The 18,036-nt window shown below is 56.8% G+C and overlaps 1 protein-coding gene across 5 annotated transcripts in view; it reads left to right on the forward strand.

Moving 5' to 3' along the window:
• Positions 1-348: 348 nt before the first annotated feature.
• GRID2IP (Grid2 interacting protein) overlaps positions 349-18,036 on the forward strand; it is a gene marked incomplete at both ends in the record, with an annotated part of 32,440 nt that continues 14,752 nt past the window's right edge. For 2 of the 5 annotated variants that reach the window (XM_079719243.1, XM_079719244.1), the window contains 3 exons: positions 12,642-12,676; positions 15,331-15,579; positions 15,809-15,894. In XM_079719243.1, coding sequence (XP_079575369.1) covers positions 12,642-12,676; positions 15,331-15,579; positions 15,809-15,894 — 370 coding nt within the window. Of the gene's footprint in view, positions 766-7,165; positions 7,321-8,406; positions 8,421-12,641; positions 12,677-15,330; positions 15,580-15,808; positions 15,895-18,036 lie in introns of those variants that run through there. The other 3 variants (XM_079719246.1, XM_079719242.1, XM_079719245.1) reach the window with 3 other exon arrangements.

The following is an 18,036-nucleotide window of genomic DNA, read 5'->3' on the forward strand; positions in this document are numbered from 1 at the left end:
GGACAGAGTCACCTCCCCTACCCCGAGCCTGTCCTAAGGCCAGGAGCCCAGAGCCCCCAAATCAGCCATATCATGCTTCCTCAAGGAGGGCAATTCAAAGGGCAAATAACCCCCAAAGTCAGTAGGAATTTGTGAGCTCATACCACTGGGAAGTCCTTTTGTCCCATGGAAGTTGGTGAATCGGGCACAACTGGATCCAAGAGTTCAGACAATATCCTAAGAACTCATCCTCCACATGGAGGCAGAGAGGAAGAAGTAGAGACTCAGACTAGCACAGGCCTTGAGTCTTTGAGCGGCATGCAGCCCAGTGTGCAGTCTCTCTTCCTCTCCAGCTGCTCGGACACCACTGCCATGCCAGCCACCAACCAGGGCTGGCCTGAGGACTTCGGCTTCCGGCTGGGCGGCTCGGGTCCCTGCTTCGTCCTGGAGGTGGCCGAAGGGAGCAGCGCACACACCGGGGGTCTGCGGCCCGGGGACCAGATCCTGGAGGTGGAGGGGCTGGCCGTGGGCGGCCTGAGTCGCGAGCGCCTCGTGCGCCTGGCCCGGCGCTGCCCGCGCGTGCCGCCCAGCCTGGGCGTGCTCCCCGGCCCCGACGGCGGCCCCAGCGCGGGATCTGGCTGTGCACCCCTGACCACAGCCTCGCGGCCCCCTCGCTCCGGCCGCGGCCTCTCTCTGGGCCGCGAGCTGCTACGCCTGGCCGGCCGCAAACGCCCCGACGCCGTGCACCGAGAGCGCAGGCGCAAAGCCCAGGAGTTCAGCCGCAAGGTAGGGCGCCCAGGGCAGGACGGGGCGGGGCCCTAGGAGGCGGGGCGGTCTGGGGGTGGGGCTCTAGGGGCTATTGTTCTGGGGGGCGGGCACTGTGGGCGGGGCACGTCAGGGGCTTGCTTTGTGGGAGTTGCTTTTCTTTATTTATTGAGGTAATACGGATGCACAGCTCAGTAAATCTTACCTAGGCGTACACCCTTGTAACTACCACCCTGATCAACCTGTAGATTAATAGCATAAAGACAGTAATAGAATGCAGAGCATAGAATGATTCCTTCACCCTCTCCTTCATGAGAAGGTTCTCATGTGACCCTTTCCCTGTCTATCTGCCCCAACCAGAGGTAGCTACTATTCTGACTTCCATCGTTATAGACGACTTTTGCCTGTTCGTGAACGTCATATAAATGGAATTATATAACATATATTCTTTGGTGCTGGGCTTCTTATGGTCATGTTATATCTGTGACTTTCATCCCTGTTGTGTGTGGTAGTGGATCATTCTTTCTATTGCCCGTATTAGTAACATAGTGTCTTAGTCTACTGCGGCTGCTGTAATGAACTGTCAGAGTGTGAGTGGCTTATAAACAACAGGAATTTATTTCTCACAGTTCTGGAGGCTGGGAAGTGCAAGATCACAGTGCCAGCAGATCAGTGTCTGGTGAGGACCCACCTCCTGGGTCACAGACAGTGGCCTTCTTGCTGCGTCCTCACAGAGTGGAAGGGGCTAGGGATCTCTGTTGGGTCTCCTTTATAAGAACATTAATCCCTTAATGAGGGCTCTACCCTCATTACCTAAGCATCTCCCAAAGGCCCCATCTTTGGGGGTTAAAATTTCAATATATAAATTGGGGAGGGGGACACAAACACTCAGACCATAGTACATAGTGTTATTTTTAAAAGAGCCACACCTGGGCTTCCCTGGTGGCACAGTGGTTAAGAATCCGCCTGCCAATGCAGGAGACACGGGTTCCAACCCTGGTCCGGGAAGATCCCACATGCCGCGGAGCAACGAAGCCCGTGCGCCACAACTACTGAGCCTGCGCTCTAGAGCCCACGAGCCACAACTACTGAGCCCATGTGCCACAACTACTGAAGCCCATGTGCCTAGAGCCCGTGCTCTGCAACGAGAAGCCACCGCAACGAGAAGCCCACGCACCGCAATGAAGAGTAGCCCCCGCTCACCGCAACTAGAGAAAAGCCCGTGCGCAGCAACGAAGACCCAACGCAGCCAAAAATAAATAAATAAATAAAAGAACCACACCTATTTCAAGCCCCCACAAAACCGGGATCTGGCCCTGACTTGCACAGCAGTCTGGATGGCAGGTTGGCCACAGGAGGCCCAGGTTTGGGTCCCCCAAACCTCCAAAGGCATCTCCTGTCAGACTTTGGCACAAACAGGCTCTGAGTGTTCTCAGGTGGAAAGGTAGGACTTCCCTGAGGACTGAGAGTTAGGAGCCTGAAATGGCCAAGGCCCCCAGCCAAAAGAGGAGCCCAAGGCCTGAGTCACCTTCAGGAAGTAAGGGGTAGCCACCAGGAGAGGTGGAGACCCGGGGCTGGGAAGGAAAGACTGAGGATGGTGTTGGCCTCAGGCCAGAATCCCAAGAAATCCCTGATTTGCGGAAACCTATCCCTTTACTGGACCAATCCAGGCAAACCCAAGAAACCTGGGATGTGACACATATATGAGGAAGAGGCTGCCCAGTACGATCCTATCTACCGGGAAGGTCTCAGTGCAGCACCTACCTCAGGACATCCACCCTCATATACCTATGCTCCAGGGCCTTCAGATGTGGTCCAAAGGCGCTCATTTGACTGAAACTCCAACTGAACAACAAGTGAGCCAGGAAATAGTCTGGAGCCTAGACACTCCCCTCTCCCTGCCGAGGGAGCTCTCTGGGGCTCTCTTATAAGGGCACTAATTCCATTCATGAGACCACCACCCTCATGACCTGATCACATCCCAAGGGCCCCACCTCTTAATACCATCGCCTGGGGCATTAAGTTTTCAACGTACAAATTTGGAGGGGGACACAAACATTCAGACCATAGAAACTAGTAAAGTCTGCTGTAATGCCAGATGACCTGTTGTAGAACCAAAGGTCTGTCCCAGACTCCATGCAATCCCTGGAGAGTCGGAAGGGGGCCCATCAGAGCCCCCAGAAGGGCAGGGTGGACATGCAGACTTGGCCAGGAAGCAGGGCCAGGGGTCATGACCGAGGGAGGAATCTGACCAGCTGCCCAGGTCAGCTGTGGTTCATTTTCTGGCAAGAGGGAGTGGGGAGTGGTAGATTCTGGTTAGAGCTCCCCAAGCAGCTCCACAAATCCCAAAAAAAGACTGCCTCAGGAAGATCAACAGTGTCTGTGGAGCGCCCCCCCGGCCCCCGCCATCCACCATTGGTTTTGAACAATCAGCTCCCAGATTCTCGCCAGCACTCTTCCTGCCCCAGATTGTCCTCCTTGAAGAGTCTGATATTTAATAGAAAATCCATTAGCGTCCCATGATGGCGCATCATGCTTAGATGTAGGTTGAGAGCATCTCGGTAATAGCTGACACCAAAACCGCACTGTGGCAGGGGCCCCAGGAGGGAGGAACTATTTTTTCCTCTTTCTTACATAAAACATCTTTCCCCCTAGCCATGTTCTCCTTTGAATCGAGGCTGCAGCTGACTTTGATTTCAAAGCCACTAACCTTCCTCGGTCTGGCGGGTTCTCGAGGAGGGGTGCCTGGTACTGCAGCCTGCCCCACGCACCAAGAGGGAAAGGAAGGTCGGCGGGGAAGCTGCGGGAAATGCACCTCGAGAACGGCCGGCCACTTGCCAGCTCTCTAAATGCTCACTGAATGCACCAAGCCCTGTGCTCGGGCCTGGATAGGAGTAAGATGTCAGGTCTATGTCTCGGGCCATCACACCTGGTGAGGGAGACCTGGTGTGCAGGTGCCGGGACTCAGGCATGCACAGAATGTGGCCTCTGGCTGGATGCCCTGGAAGCCACCTACTAATACCTGCTCATCCTCTATGGTGTCACCACCTCTGGAAAGCCTTCCTTAATCCCCTTGTGCTACCACGTAGAAAGCAGCTGGATGTACAGTTCTGAAGTTCAGGAGCAGGCTCTGGGCTGAAGCTCTAGACCTAGGCGTCACCATCTGGGGTCCTTGTCCAGAGCGGTGTCAGGGAGCACTTGTGGCAAGTCAAGGGGTGGACTGTGGCGGGTAAGGACAGTCATATGGAAAAAGCAAGTGTAGACAGTTCTGAGCAGGCAAAAGAAGAGGATGGTGGGGTTGTGGGATCAGGGAGGACTTTATTTACTGGGAGAGATGTGAACATTTGTATGAGGTGAAGGGAAGGAGGCTGTGGAGACACTGAAATCCATGCATTTTGCCGCTGTTGATTACAGCCCTCTGATGAGCAAGGGCTGGGGAAAGAGCTGTGAACAGGACTGGAGGGGAGCCTGCTCTCATAGCTGCTGACATGCCTGTGGGGAAAGAAACGATGAGCAAGTGGACAAATCAAGAAACAGTTATTTCAGATGATGATCAATTAGGGGAGGAAATAAACAGGGAGATGAGAGAGTGATGGGGCCCCTTGAACGGAGTGGTCAGGAAAGGCTCCCTGAGGAGGGGACTTTCAGGCTGACAGCTGAGTGACAAGTAGGTGGCAGGAAGAGAGGGTGGGGACTCTGGGGTGTGTGTGTGTGTGTGTGTGTGGGTGTGGGTGTGTGTGTGTGTGTGCAGTGGAATGTCTGCGGCCTTGTGGGTTGGCCTTGCCCAGGAGAGTGGAGGGTGGAGGGGAGGGATGCTGGGTCTGTTGAGAAGTTTGGAGGTGGATGGAAGGGGCTACTGAACAGCCCCAGTTCTGGCTGAAATTGCACCTGCACGGTCCTGACAGAGATGCATGGCAAACTCCCAGGCTCACCAAGTGGCCCAGCCTCCCACCCCTGCTTCAGGGTTAGGTCGGGATGTCAGTACCCAGAGGCACCCCCAGACCCTGGATTAACAAGGCAGGGATCTCCTGGAGTATGGACAGACAATGGTTAACTGCTGCATTTTTTAAAGTGTTAGTGGGAATTCCCTGACAGTCCAGTGGTTAGGACGCTGTGCTTCCACTGCAGGGGGCGCAGGTTCGATCCCTGGTCGGGGAACTAAGATCCCACATGCGGTGAGACCAAAAAAAAAAAAAAAAAAAAAAGTATTGGTGCCAGGCACAAAAGCCCACATAGTATATGATTCCAGTCATAAGAAATATTCAGTATGAGCATCCATAGAACAGAAAAATAGATTAGTGGCTGCCTGGGGCTGGGGAAGTAGGGAACGGGGAGTGACCGCTTAATGGGTACAGGGTTTCCATTTGGGGTGATGAGAATGTCCTGGAACTAGAAGGTGGTGATGGTTACACCACATTGTGAATGTACTTAATGCCACTGAATTGTACATATGAAAATGGTTACAGTGGTAAATTTTATGTTATGTGCATTTTTACCATAGTAAAAAATAAAGGGAAAAAAAGAAGCAATGACAACATGTATGCCTTTTCCTGACTGTATAAGTCATATAAGCTCACCGTTTAAAAAATGGAAACCATTGACATAAAAATAATCAAAATCACTATAAACCTTAGTGCATATTCCCTGTGCAGACATATGTGTAATTATCTATGATAAAAATGTAACACCATGTGTTCCATTTGATAACCTGTTTTTTTCACTTACCTGTTTATCACAAACATTTTCTATGTATTTTATAACAGCTTTATTGAGATGTATTCATATACCATACAGTTTATTCATTTAAAGTGTACACTTCAATGGTTTTTAGTATATTCACAGAGCTGTGCAACCATCACCACAATTTTAGAACTTTTTAATCACCCCAGAAAGAAGCCCTGCACCCATTATCCATCACTCCCCATTTCATGGTTTTTAAATAAAGACCTACAGCATCATTCTCTCTGGCCAAATGGTACCACATTGCATCAAACCTTAAACGCTGTCAATTGCAAGATGCACTTGTTTTATCTACCACCAAGAAAGAAAAATCCCTGCCAACTGACCCATGACACATGCTTCCTTATCTTCTTGTCACTTAATTTGTAGTTAGTGGAAGAGGGCTTTTAGACTCATTTGGACATATTTAGTACTCGCAATGTATATAACTCAATGGAAGTAACAATATGAAACCTATGACCAAATTCATACATGCACAGGAATGACAACTAGCCATAGGACACAACCTGATTTCAGAGATGTTAAAATTTTTTTTTAAAAAGTGCTCACCCTAGAATCAACGATATCCAATACTGCAGAGTATGGAGTGAACTTGGCTGTGAAACAACAGAAGTTGACTCCGCTAACTGAGGCAGAAAAGGAATTTGTGGGAGGAAGAGTTCATAGAATCAGTGCTGGAGACCTAGGCTTAGGACCAAGAAGGGATGGGCCACCTGGAGCACAGCTGCCTGACAAGCTCTGTGTCCCCACATCTCTGCATCATTCCTTCAAGAGCCAAATCCCTGGGCAAGAGCCTCTGATTGCCTGAGGCTGCAACATAAGGCCCAGGATCTTGCCTCTCACCTGGTTGGGGATTTCCTCCCATCTTGGCTGCGTAGCCAAGGAAATATCCCCCAAATGGATGTGCTACAATTATTTAGCCTGTAATGTCAGATATTTATACTGCTTCCAATGTCTCAGTATCATAAACAATGCAGAGGTGAACCTCTTCACTCATATATCGTTGTGCACTTGTCAGGACATGCCAAGGATACATTCGTAGATGCAAGATCACTGGGTAAAATGACAGGTGCATTTTTAGGCTTTGGACACTCTTACTGCCCATGTCCAGTAGGCTCCTCTGAGTAGATGTGCTTTGTCTGGCATCAGCTGGTTTGCACACTAAGGTGAAGAAAACAAAAGTCCAGAGGGAGCACTGAGGAAACCAGAATTTCGGGTGACGCGTGCACTCCAGGGCTTTTTTGTGGAGCCAGAATGTTCTCTGTGGGATCTCTCAGCGGAAGAGTATGGTGGAAGGGAACATAGTGTTATAATAATAGTAACTAGCAATTGCAGAGTGCTTGGCACGTGTTTTAAGCCCTTATATGGATTCCTTTCATCCTTACAGTATTCAGTAGAAGGGCTGTCTCTAGGTTTGAATCCTGACTCCATGGCCTTGAGCCAGTCACCCCACCCCTAGCAGCCTCAGTTTCCTTAGATATAAAACAAAGATACTGGCCCCGCCCACCTCGTTGGGCTACTGTGAGCTCTGAAGTGGCATGGTCTGGGTAAGGAGCTCTCTCGGGGGCCCAGAAGGGGCTGCCATGTCAGCTGTCCTGCGGGAGAAAGGGAGGGAGGTGACTGATTCCCTGGTGTTCTGCCCTGGGACCCTTGTGGCCACTCATCAGACCCTTCCCCGCAGGTGGATGAAATGTTGGGGGACCAGCCGTTGACCAAGGAGCGGGTGTTCGCTGCTCTAAAGCAGTTCGCGGCTGAGCAGCGGGTGGATGAGCTGGTGCGGGCGCTCACCCTGGTGCTGCCCCTCGAGGCCCGTCGGCCCCTCCTGGAGAATCTCAGGTACCTCAATTGGGGGCAGGATGGGCAAGCAGGGGTGTCCACTCTCCCACCACCACCCCAGGCTCTGCTGCTGCTGCTGCTGCGTGGCCCGCTCCTGAGCTGGGCCCCAACACCCCGTCAGCCCCAGGATATGGGTGGGCCAGTGGCCCCGAAGGCTGCTGGGAAGGGCAGCTGTTGGCTTTGCTGGCGGCCAGGGCGTCCCTTTGAGTGAGAAGGAAAGGGCTGCTAACTGCTGGGCTGGGCTGGGCTGCAGAGAAGACCCGCCTCCTGAGCCGAAGTCACAGTCTGCCCTGCTCTGTCCCAAAACCCAGATCACAGAAATCTCCAATGTGACACCAAGACACTCCTAGTTCTTCATTGAGAGGGAGTAATGGCGCAGTGTCAAGGCAAGGAAGCCTGGAGCTGTGCTGTGTCCATCCCGGGCACCACCCCCCCCATCCTATAAACAGTGTGTTCTCTCTACCCTTTGATGATGCCAGCTGCATGCCAAGAACATCGCCAGGTCCCTAGAAGAACACTCTGTCACTGAATCCCACCAGCACTGTTACTGTCCCCATTCCACAGAGGTAGACTGAGGCTCAGAGAGGTTAAGAGACTGGCCCAAAGTCACACAGCAAATGAGTAGCAGTCACAAGAACATGAACCCATTAGCTGTGCACTTTCTGCTCAGCTTTGGACCTTCTAAATTCCTCCTTCAGGGAAAAAAAAAAAAATCTCCTGGTAGGTCCACACCTGGAGTGGCCTGGGAATCTCCGGAAACCGGCCCCCCACCTCCACCCCCATCCTGCCCTGCACCGCACAGCTTTGATCAGGCCCCCCTGGGCCTGAATGATGTGTTCCCTGCACCGATCCTGTGGGGCTGGATCTCCACCCCCTGCCCCCAGGGCCTGTGACGCTCCCCCCCCGCCCCTCCCCCTTCCTGGGCTCAGCCCGCCCCCTCCCCTCGCTGCCATTCACCCCGCAGCCTGCCCCTCCCTCTGGGCCTGGCCAATGTCAGGGACCGGGCTGGCCACCCCCACTCCCCAAGCCCGGGCGCAGCGTCTCCGCTCTGCAGCAGAGCACAGAAGGCCACCAAAAGAGGCCACCATGAGCTGCCTGGGGTGAGTTAGGGGCCTGCCCCTTGCTGGGAAAAGCCGGAGAGAAAAAAAGTTATTTCTAGAGCCAAATGTGCAGAGCAGATGATGCGCTGGCGCTGAGGGCTCCCTGGGGAGGTGATGGATGGGCAGCCCCCCACCCCGCCCCTCCGCACCAGTGCTGGGGCAGGGGCCGGGCGGCCAGGCTGTCCCTGGGAAGTTGGCTTGCGTGTCTTAAGGCTGTTAGCAGCCAGACGCAGCTGGAGGCCCCCTCGGTCCCTCATCTCCCTCCGGCGCTGCCCAGGCTTCCGTCCCTGCCGCCTCTGCCGGGCCAGCCGGTCTGCCTCCCGGGACAGCCCCTGCGCCCGCCTTTCCTGTCCGCGGCTCGTCCCCGAGCGGCCGGCAGCGGGTCAGGAAGAGCTGGGGTGGAGGAGGCACCCCCTTGGGCATGCTCGATTTAGAGCCTGGGAAGCGGGAACCCTGGACACCTGGGGATGCCCAGTCCCCGCAGCGTCCCCGTCCCCGGGGCGCTGCTGGGGAGGATGAAACAGCAGCCTCTGTTGTCCGCGCGTCAAGGGCAACAGGAAAATTGGGGAGGCTGCTGGAGGAGGGGGCTGTGCCCAGCTGGGCTATGCAGGGAGAGGGGTGCCCTGGCAGCGTGGCTTCAGCCACCCATCCCCCCACCTCCCCACCCCCCTCCACCACCCCTCTGGTGCACTGGTGTACTCTGGTGCCCGTGTACTGGGTTCCAGGGATGAAGTGATGTTCCCCACGCAGCACCTTCCCGAGAGAGCTCAGAGAAGGCATGGAGGAATCACAGACAGTTTTCTGTGATTCTGAGAGCTGAGCACCAGCCGAGGGGCAGCTGAGAATGAACTCAGCACAGGGCAGTCAGGGCAGGCTGCTTGGAGCAGGCAGAAAGTTCCAGTGCTGGAGCTCAGACACTGACTGGTGGGGTGTGGCATGTGCCCTGTGGAGGTGGGAAGATAGTTCATCAGGGCCAGGCATCTAGCCACAGAGGTGGAGCCTGGAGAGCCAAGGCGAGGTGGTGCCACACACAACCCAACCCTGGGTACCCAACTGTGCCTAGCTGTGACCCACCCTGCCTTGGTAGAGGGCCATGAAGGGCTCTGGCCTTGGGACCCCCCAACTGAGGAGAGACAAGGTTTGAATGAGAGGTGCAGCAGCAAAGGGTAGGTAAAGATACACGTGCGCGCGTGTGTTGTGCTCATGTGTGTGCACACTCGACAGAGGCTGGAACCCACCCAAATCACCGTGTGGCCTCTGAGGGGGTGGTCCCAGTGGCCAAACTGGAAGACTTGGGGAGAAAGGAGAAGGAGCAGTGAGACCATGAAGTTGGGCCATCCAGTGCAGTAGCCACTAGCCACATGTCACTCTTTAACATTGAATTTAATGAATATCAAATACGATTTAATATTCAGCGTGGCCTCATCATCTTAGCACGGCCGTGAGGGTGAGATTTGGGTCAGTGGCGATGTTGTAAGTAAAGGGTCTTATCTTTCTTTACGACAGCAGTTACTCCTGTGGCTCAGAGCCTAATTCGGGTCTATCCCCAAAGGGATCCCAGTTTGATGAAGTGATAAAATGACTTTCTAATTAGGACAGGCCAGGTAGTTTGGAAAGCGTGACGTGGATAGGAGGGAACAGGACAGCAAAGTCAGCTTTGTGCTCTGCTAGTGTTTCAGGAAAACATGCAAAGAAGAGAAGGGTCAGGGGTGGGGGTCGGGAGAGGAAACCGCTGAGGTGGTGGAGGAAGCTGTGTTTTGAATCCCAGCAGACCTAGCTTGAACCCCCAGTCCACTCACTGGCTGTGTGACCTTGAGCAGTTTCACTAACCTCTACACTTTATCCATAAAAATGGGGTTGGTCATTTCTACGTGTTCCCGGTGGGGTTCTTGGTAGGAAAGCATATAAACGGACTCTGCCAACTGCAAGCAGAAAAGAGATTAGTTGAGAGTCTGGGGGATAGGGTGTGAGCACCTCCTTCACCCTCTTCTGCTTTAATGACAAGTGTCAGAGACACCATCATACAAAGCTCCTTGGAAAATTCTATGACACTGTGTAGGGGGAAGTGCCAGGCATCTAGTATGTGCTCCGTTAAATTGGCTTCCCCTAGGGAAGGTCTCTTTCTCCCTAGAGAGGTCCCTTGACCATGGCGTGATCGATACTTGGGGCCCCATGTTTCTCTGTTGCTGGGGGCTGTCCTGCATGTTGTAAGATGCTTAGCGCATCCCTGGCCTCTGCTCACTAGATGCCAGTAGCACACCCTCCGCCCACTTGTCATTTTGTGACAACCAGAACTGTCTCCAGACAACGCCCAATGTCCTCTGTGGGGCAAAATCACCCCCAGTTGAGAAACACTGCCCTAGTGTGATCTGCCTTTGGTAGTACCCTCTTGCTGGGGCAGACGTTTCAGCAAGAGCAACCTGGCCCACCCTATGCTGCCATGGGTCATCTGGCCAGATGCACCAGCTGCTGGCCCCTTTGGTGCCTTCACTGTGCTGGCGTAGCAGAGGGGGAACCTGGCCCCAAGGCAGCGAGTGCACTGCTGGCTGTGTCTGGATTCAAGCAGGAGCATCTGCTCCGTGGTCACGTCTCCGGTGCCCACGGCGGTGCCCACGTGGACAGTCTTCACAGCCTCAGGCGGGCCTGGTTCTGGATGCTGGGCCATCACAGCTGGTACCAAGCAACTAGAAATGGCTCTATCATGATGGGACGGCTGTGGCCCTGTGGATGGCAGGGAGCTGTGCTCACTGTGAGGGTTTTCAGACACTTCTCCCCCTGGCAGGGCTGAGGTCAGGCACGGGGAGAACACCGACTGAGCACTGGCTCTGGCTTCCTGCTGCCGCAGGGGAGACATAAAGCCGTGAGAGGTCACCCCAGAGTGGTGGCCTCCCTGGGGCCAGGCAGCATGGCCTGGATAGAGGACAGAGGCTGACCGTCAGCTCTGCAGGGGCCTCCCTATGACGGGCTGCAGGAACCCACAGGCAGGATCATGGAGGATGTTCCCCGCAGAGACTGAGGCGGAGGCAAAGTCCCCAGGGTTTCCTGCCTCCGCCGTTCCAGCCTGTCTGGGGGGTGGCCGCCTCCTCGTGCTGACCCCCCCACCCCCTGCCCCCAGCGCCCTGCCCCCTTTGAGGCTGCCCCTGAGAAACCCCTCCCAGGATGCCCTGGGCTGGCTCCCCGGCATCTATCCTTTGGTCCTCAGAACTCAGATTCTCCCCCTTTCCAGCCTGAAGCTAGGACCCGGATCAGCAAGAAATGACAATGCAGTGGGGGCCCTGGGGCCCGCTCCTGCTTTGTCTTCCAAGGCCTGGCAGGCCCAGGGCCGGAGGAGGAGGAGTCCAGACCCCCTTCCCGCTATCTCCGTCTCTTGCCCTTAGCTGGTCCTCCCCTCGCCTCTCGCAGTAGGACACGCCCACCCCAGGGAGGCCCTCTATTCCCCCCACTGCCCTCACCTGGGACTTGCCCCAACCTGGCTGCCCCCTCCTCACTTCCACTCACTCACCAGGTCTCATTAACTTGACTTCCTGTGTTTTAGAATCTGGCCACGTGTCCCATCCCAACATCCTTTGCTGTGCCCCTCCCAGCATCACCCCTCCCCTGGCGTACCAAAACCTTCGGGGTCCCTCCACCTCCCCGTACATCCTTATACCTCCCCTGGTTCAGAGTGCAGCTTGAGCGGCCGACAACGGCATTCAAGGCCTCCTTCTCTAGCCCCTTCCCCTCTGGAGCTTCCCCCTGGGTGGGAAGGGAGGGTCTCTCTGGCCGACACCTGCTGAGTCCTCGAGTCCCAGCGCAAAGCCCACCTCCTCCAGAAAGCCTTCCCAGGCTCTGCACAAGGCAGTCGGAGCTTCCTCTGAACGGTCGGGTTCGGCCTCGCTGCAGCCGGGTGTTGGGGACTCTCGGGAGCGCCGCGGCCCGAGGGGTCGAAGGCGAGGCGCCTGGGGAGGTGCTCGTGGAGGGGGCCAGAGGAGGCGGCGTGACGGCCTCGACCAGCCCCAGCTCGCGGGGAGCTGACTGAAGGGTCCCCCGGAGGGGCGGGGCCGGGCGGGGCGGGGCCACCCGAGAGGGGGCGGGCGCGGGGCCTCGGGCCCAGCCGGCTCGGGAGGGGCCGAGCGCGCTCGCCCAGCAGAGGCGCGTGGAGTCTCGGCGCCCTCGCTCTTTTCGCGGGCTCCGCCACCCCCTGCCCATCGGCACCTGCCGCGCCGCCGTCGCCGGCTTCAGATGGGGAAGGACCAGGGCTTCTCTCGGCACTTTCGGTAGTTTCCCCACTGCGCCCCGAGTCCCCGGGAACCGCGCACCCTGGTGCGACGGACCCGCCTCCGGCTGACCTGAAAAGGGGTGGGACTGGGGCACTGAGGGGCTTCGCTGTCCTGGGTGGGCACCCACCGAGCCTGGCTGGGGGCGGGGGCTTGGGAGGGCAGGCATAAACTGGAAGGTTATTAAAGGGGCGAGTTCCCCGCGCTAGGCACCCGGAACCCGTCCGAGGCCCTAGGGGTCGGGATCCGGGTCGGGGATCAAGGGCTGGGATTGAAAAGCCCTTTTTCCTTCCTACGACTGGACTGATTGAGGGAACTGGGTAGAGAACAAGGCGGGGAATGTGGTGGAGAGAGAGGACCCTATGGGAGCCCCGGGTAGGAATCTGGAGTTGGATTTAGACCTGATCCCCCAGAGAGAACGGAACTGACTCTGAGTGCAAGGTCATTGTGTGGCACCCAGAAGGGCCCTGTGGCCACAGAGAAGCTTCTTGGCATAGCAGGGACCTGGGAGTCCTGAGGCAGTCATAGCCAGGCTGTCAGGTCAAAGGGGCATCAATTCCATCAGCCACAGTGGTCCATGAGACCCCACTGCATCGGGATCCGCTGGGCCAGTCAATTCAGAGCAGACCCAGGGCTGGGGTGCCTGGGCCAGACTGAGCCGCATGGAGGGCCCACACCAGCCAGAAAGGGCGTCTGGCACACCAGGCAGCCTTGGCTTCCTTCTCAGCCCCAAGAACACCAAGGAGGGAATGGGCCACCCAACTCTCTCCTACGTATGCAGTTGGTGACTCACCTGGTTTCCACCGCAGGGGCAGGGTGGCGGCGTTTCTTATGGCTGCTAGAGGGTGACAGGTTGGACCTAGGGGCCGGGGGTGTTGGGCTGATACCTTCTGGAGCCTGGGGCCGGAGCCAAAGTGTAAGGTAGACAGTTTCCGGCTTGTCATCTCTGCTTTGCCTGAGCATGAGGCATGTGGGGAATGTGCAGGCCAGGTGGAAGGAGAAGTCAGGCTCTGGAGACCTTGACTGACCATCTGGGGAATGTGACTGAGGCTCTAGATTTTTGGGAACCACTGGGGGTGGGCAAGGATGAGTGTATCAGGCGATGACTCTCCTGGCAGAGTTGAGCAGGCCATCATTCTAACCTCCTGGTTGCCTGGAACATCCAGATCTGAAGCAGAGCTCACTGGGGGGTGGGGGGCAGGCCCTGATGCACCCTCCTCCCCGAGGATCCACATCCCTTCCCTCCCACCAGGCAGCTTAGTCTGCCCACTGACCTTATTAAACTACCCGCAGAGATCGGGGGAACTTAGTGGGGGCCACCGTGCGACATTAGAGGCGTTGTATTTCAGCTGTGGCTGCAAGGCCGCTGCTCCCTCCCCTCCTCCCATGCCCTTGGCACTGGCACCTGGTCAAAAGAACAGAAAAGGGAGCCTTGGGATGCAGCCAGGGAGGCCTTGATAGCAACCAGAGCTTCAGGGGCCCTCGACAGAGCCCTGCCACAGTGCAGAGGTCCAGAGGCTGGGCTTCCATCTCAGCTGTGCCGAGGGCAGCCGAGTAACCCTGGAAAGTTAGGGATCCTCTGCCATGGGCCAGGGAGTCCACCAGGATGTTAACTGCTGCCATTACTCAGAAGTATGGGTGGGCCACTGGTAGACCCCCGTTTACTGAGTCTCTGAGTCCCAACCATGTGCCGAGCCCTGGCGGGTCACTGTGGGTCACACCCAGGCTTCAGACCCAGCCCTCTGAGAGCTTCCAGCCTTGTCGAGGAGACCTATGGGCACCAAGGAAACATTCCAGGGTGTGGACCCCAACAAGGGACTGTGTGAGCCTCCCCATTGCCTCTCATCCTTCCAGGGTGACTCCTTTTAGAGCAGGGTCCACAGTGCCTTCAGCTTTGAAGCCGAGCGCCTGGCTGGCACAGATAGCAGAGACTTCCTAGAACATGTTGGACAAAACTGGAGGAAGGCCGGTGTTGGGTGTTGAAGGGCGAGCCCGGTTTAGCTAGAAGAGCAGAGAGAGTGTGCTAGGTGGGGGCCACAGCCTGGGCAAAAGTACGAGACAGGACTGGATGTGGTGGTCCTGTCACTTTCTGAGGTGGCAGCTGTAGAGAGGGCTGCTGGGAGAAGCAAGCTGAGAGCTGGGGAGTCTGATGAGGGTCTGGGCAAAGTGTGACCCCGGAGCGGATTGTGGCTTCAGTTTTCTCCAGCAGAGTTGCCTGGAATCAGGCAGGGAGATGATGGGTGGTGGGGACCCCTATCTGCTGTTTGGCCTGGCTGGTGCGAGGGCATGAGATGGAGGGAGTCTGGGAGAGGCCAGAGTTGGGAAGACAGGGGCAAGAGGAGGAATGGGTCCACGGACGGGCTTTGAGGGCACTGAAGGCCCCGAGGCCAGAGTAATGGGGACAGTGGGAACGAGACTTTCCCCGAAGTGCAGCAAGCAGGGCGCCGTGGCCTTCGTGTGGCCCGGGCCCGTTGGGGCGCAAGTCCGGGCACCGAGGGGGACACTTGGGGTGTAGGCTGCAGATTCCCCCGCCACCCCTGGGTGGAGGGGAGAGCCGAGGGCAGCACCCACGAAGAGAAGTCTTTGGGCCGAGGCTTGCCGAGTTCAGGGCGCGATCAGGGGGCGCGCCCCGACTCTGCTGTCCTCGCCCGCAGGATCTTCATCCCCAAGAAGCACCGGGCGCGCTTCGACGAGGTGGTGTCTCAGGGTCTGCTGGGCAAGCTATGCCGCGCCCGGCGGGCGCATGGCGCGCAGCGGCTGCGCCGGAGCCGCAGCGAGGAGCGGCCGGAGCGCCTCCTGGTGTCCACGCGCGCCAGCGCCGCCCCGCGCCGTCCCGACGAGCCTCCCCAGCGCAAGGCCGCCTCTCTGCTCGGCGGCCGCGCCGGCCCCGGGGGCGCGCGCAGGTACCCGAGACGTGTGGGCGCGGGCTGCGGACGCCTCTCGGTCGGTGGGCTCGGCATGGAGACCCGGGCAGAGGGCACGGGGGCGAAGCGAGGACAGCTGGGGGTTGGGGTCCAGGAGAGGTGAAGGGGGGCGGGACAGTGGACATCGCCATCTCCTGCACCCCCCAGGCTCCTCTCCCCAGGGAAAGGCACGCTGCCCGCCCCCCACCTGCCCTTTCTTTCTCCCCAGGACGGTCCGAGTCTACAAGGGCAACAAGAGCTTCGGCTTCACGCTTCGCGGCCACGGACCTGTCTGGATCGAGTCTGTCCTGCCTGGTGAGGTGTGGGTGGGTTTGTCAGGACTGGGTGAGGGAGTCTGTTAGGCCGATGCTCCGCAGCCCCTCCCCCTTTCAGGTACCAACCTCAAGTAGCCTGTGTCCTCTGAGTGTCCCAGAGCAGCAGATCCAAATCATCCACCTTCCCCAGTCAGGGCAAACCCCCTCCAAGTTCAGGGTCACCCCTGTGCCAAGTGAGCCAAGTTCTCCATCCAGATCTTTCCTGTGTCCACAGGGAGAGCAAGGGGCACTGCCTGAGGCACTGGGCAGCCGGGACAGAGCTGCTGTCTGCCCAGGCTGAGCCCCAGGCAACATTCCCACTCCCTGGGAACTGGGCACTTGCTGGGCAGGCAGCAGGGCTCCAGGGCCTCTTCCCACTGTCCAGCCCCCAGCCCCCCAAATCTGGACTGCACTCCTCCTCCCACCTGGGCAGCCCCTTCTTGCTCCTGCAATGGTGCATCTTGAAAAAGGCAGTCTTCTCAGTGAGGGAATTCCTTCTTCCCACCCTTCCACTGGGGCGTTGAGGGGAGGGAGGGAAGAAACCCATTCATTGTGGAGGCAGCGCATTCCCTTGTGGAAGGTCTCCGTGGACAGACATGTCTCCTGGTACCGAATTGATGTCTCCCTCCCTGTGACCAGCCCACAGGGCTGGGTCACCTGCTCTGTCCTGTCCCATCCCCTCCCAGCACCTGAACATGATGCGCCCAGTGCACCAGCCCCTTTGGTGCCCCTGCTGATGCTGAGTTCTTTCTGCCCTTCTGCATCTCACATCTCCAGTGCATGGATTTGTGAGAAGGGCTCTTCCGATCGCTGGGAAAGTGCCTCAGTGCCTTTGCATCACTGTTCCGGCCTTCGGATCATTCTGAGACCCAGTCCATCTTGGATTTGTACATCACTAAGTCATTGACACACTGTTGTAGAGAAAAGGCCCAAGGCTGCTCTCTGGGGAGCTTCCTCTAGACATGATTAATCTCTCCTCTTTGGATATGTCTCTTCCAACTTTGCCATCACCGCCACCCCCACCTCCCTGCCTCTCCCACATGTGTAGCCAGAGATACTTGGCCTGGGGCCATGTTAAAATCCAGGGGTGCTGTTCTCCCCAACCCAACCTCCAGGCTGGTAACCCCATGCCTTCCTCGTCATAGGAAGCCAAAGGGGTGCTTCGACGGGAGCTTTTACAGATGGGGAAACCAGCTTGAGAGACTCTGGCAAATCAAGGACTAGAACCTGGTGTCTCCTGACTCCTGATCCAGTGATCTTTCGTCCCTTGCTACTACCTCTCTGGCCTTTCCACCCCAGCCTGGCCCAAGCTTCCAGGCAGGCCATGTTGGATTTGTCACCATCGCCCTCTCCCCCTTTTCAGTCCCAGGAAAAATAACTCCCCCTGGCCCCCTCTCTCAGGAAGTCTTCCCTGATCATTCCCCTTCCTCTCCTGACGATCCCCACCTCAAGAGAGAACCAGTTGCTCACAGTCTGAGAGCATATTTAGGCATCTATCAATTCCCCCCACTTGCTTCCAAATCAAATTTCGAGTGATGAATAATGAAAGAGGCAGAAAGAAAAAAAAAAACCTGTATCCACAGGAGCGAACTTAGCAGCTCCCCCTTCTCCAGGTATCAGGTACTGGGTTAGGGCTGACCTGCAGGGCCGTTAAGGCAAAGAGTGAGAATTAGCTGCTCCCATGTGCTGAAAATGTAGGTTTTATTATTCAGACATGGTGAGGCCAACAGGTCAGGAGATGACTGCCGTTAAAAAGATGGTGTGTTACTCACAGCTCCCAAGAGGAAGGGGCACGGCACACCATGCCACAAAGGGCCACACGGGGAAGCACCAGGATTGGTCAGGAGGCAGAGGGAGCAAGAGAAAACACGGGCAAGGGCCCTTTTTTTGGGGGGGGGCGGGAAGAAATGGGTGAGGCAGGGTAAGCCAGCTAAGCAGGTTTACCCGGTCTATGCGAGTCCCATAGAGGAAGGGTGGGGGGATGGGCTTAGGACTGGTTGGTTTGCACGGGAAAGATGCACTTGCAGTCCAGTCATGTACCATCTCTAGGGATTGGCTAGCCCTAGAGGGACAGTCGCTCCAGTGTCAGCAAGGTCCCAAGATGTCGAAACATGATTAATTCTTCATGTTTCCCAGCCTGAGG

The sequence above is a fragment of the Hyperoodon ampullatus genome, assembly GCF_949752795.1.
Source record: "Hyperoodon ampullatus genome assembly, chromosome: 14".
Lineage (NCBI taxonomy): Eukaryota > Metazoa > Chordata > Mammalia > Artiodactyla > Ziphiidae > Hyperoodon > Hyperoodon ampullatus.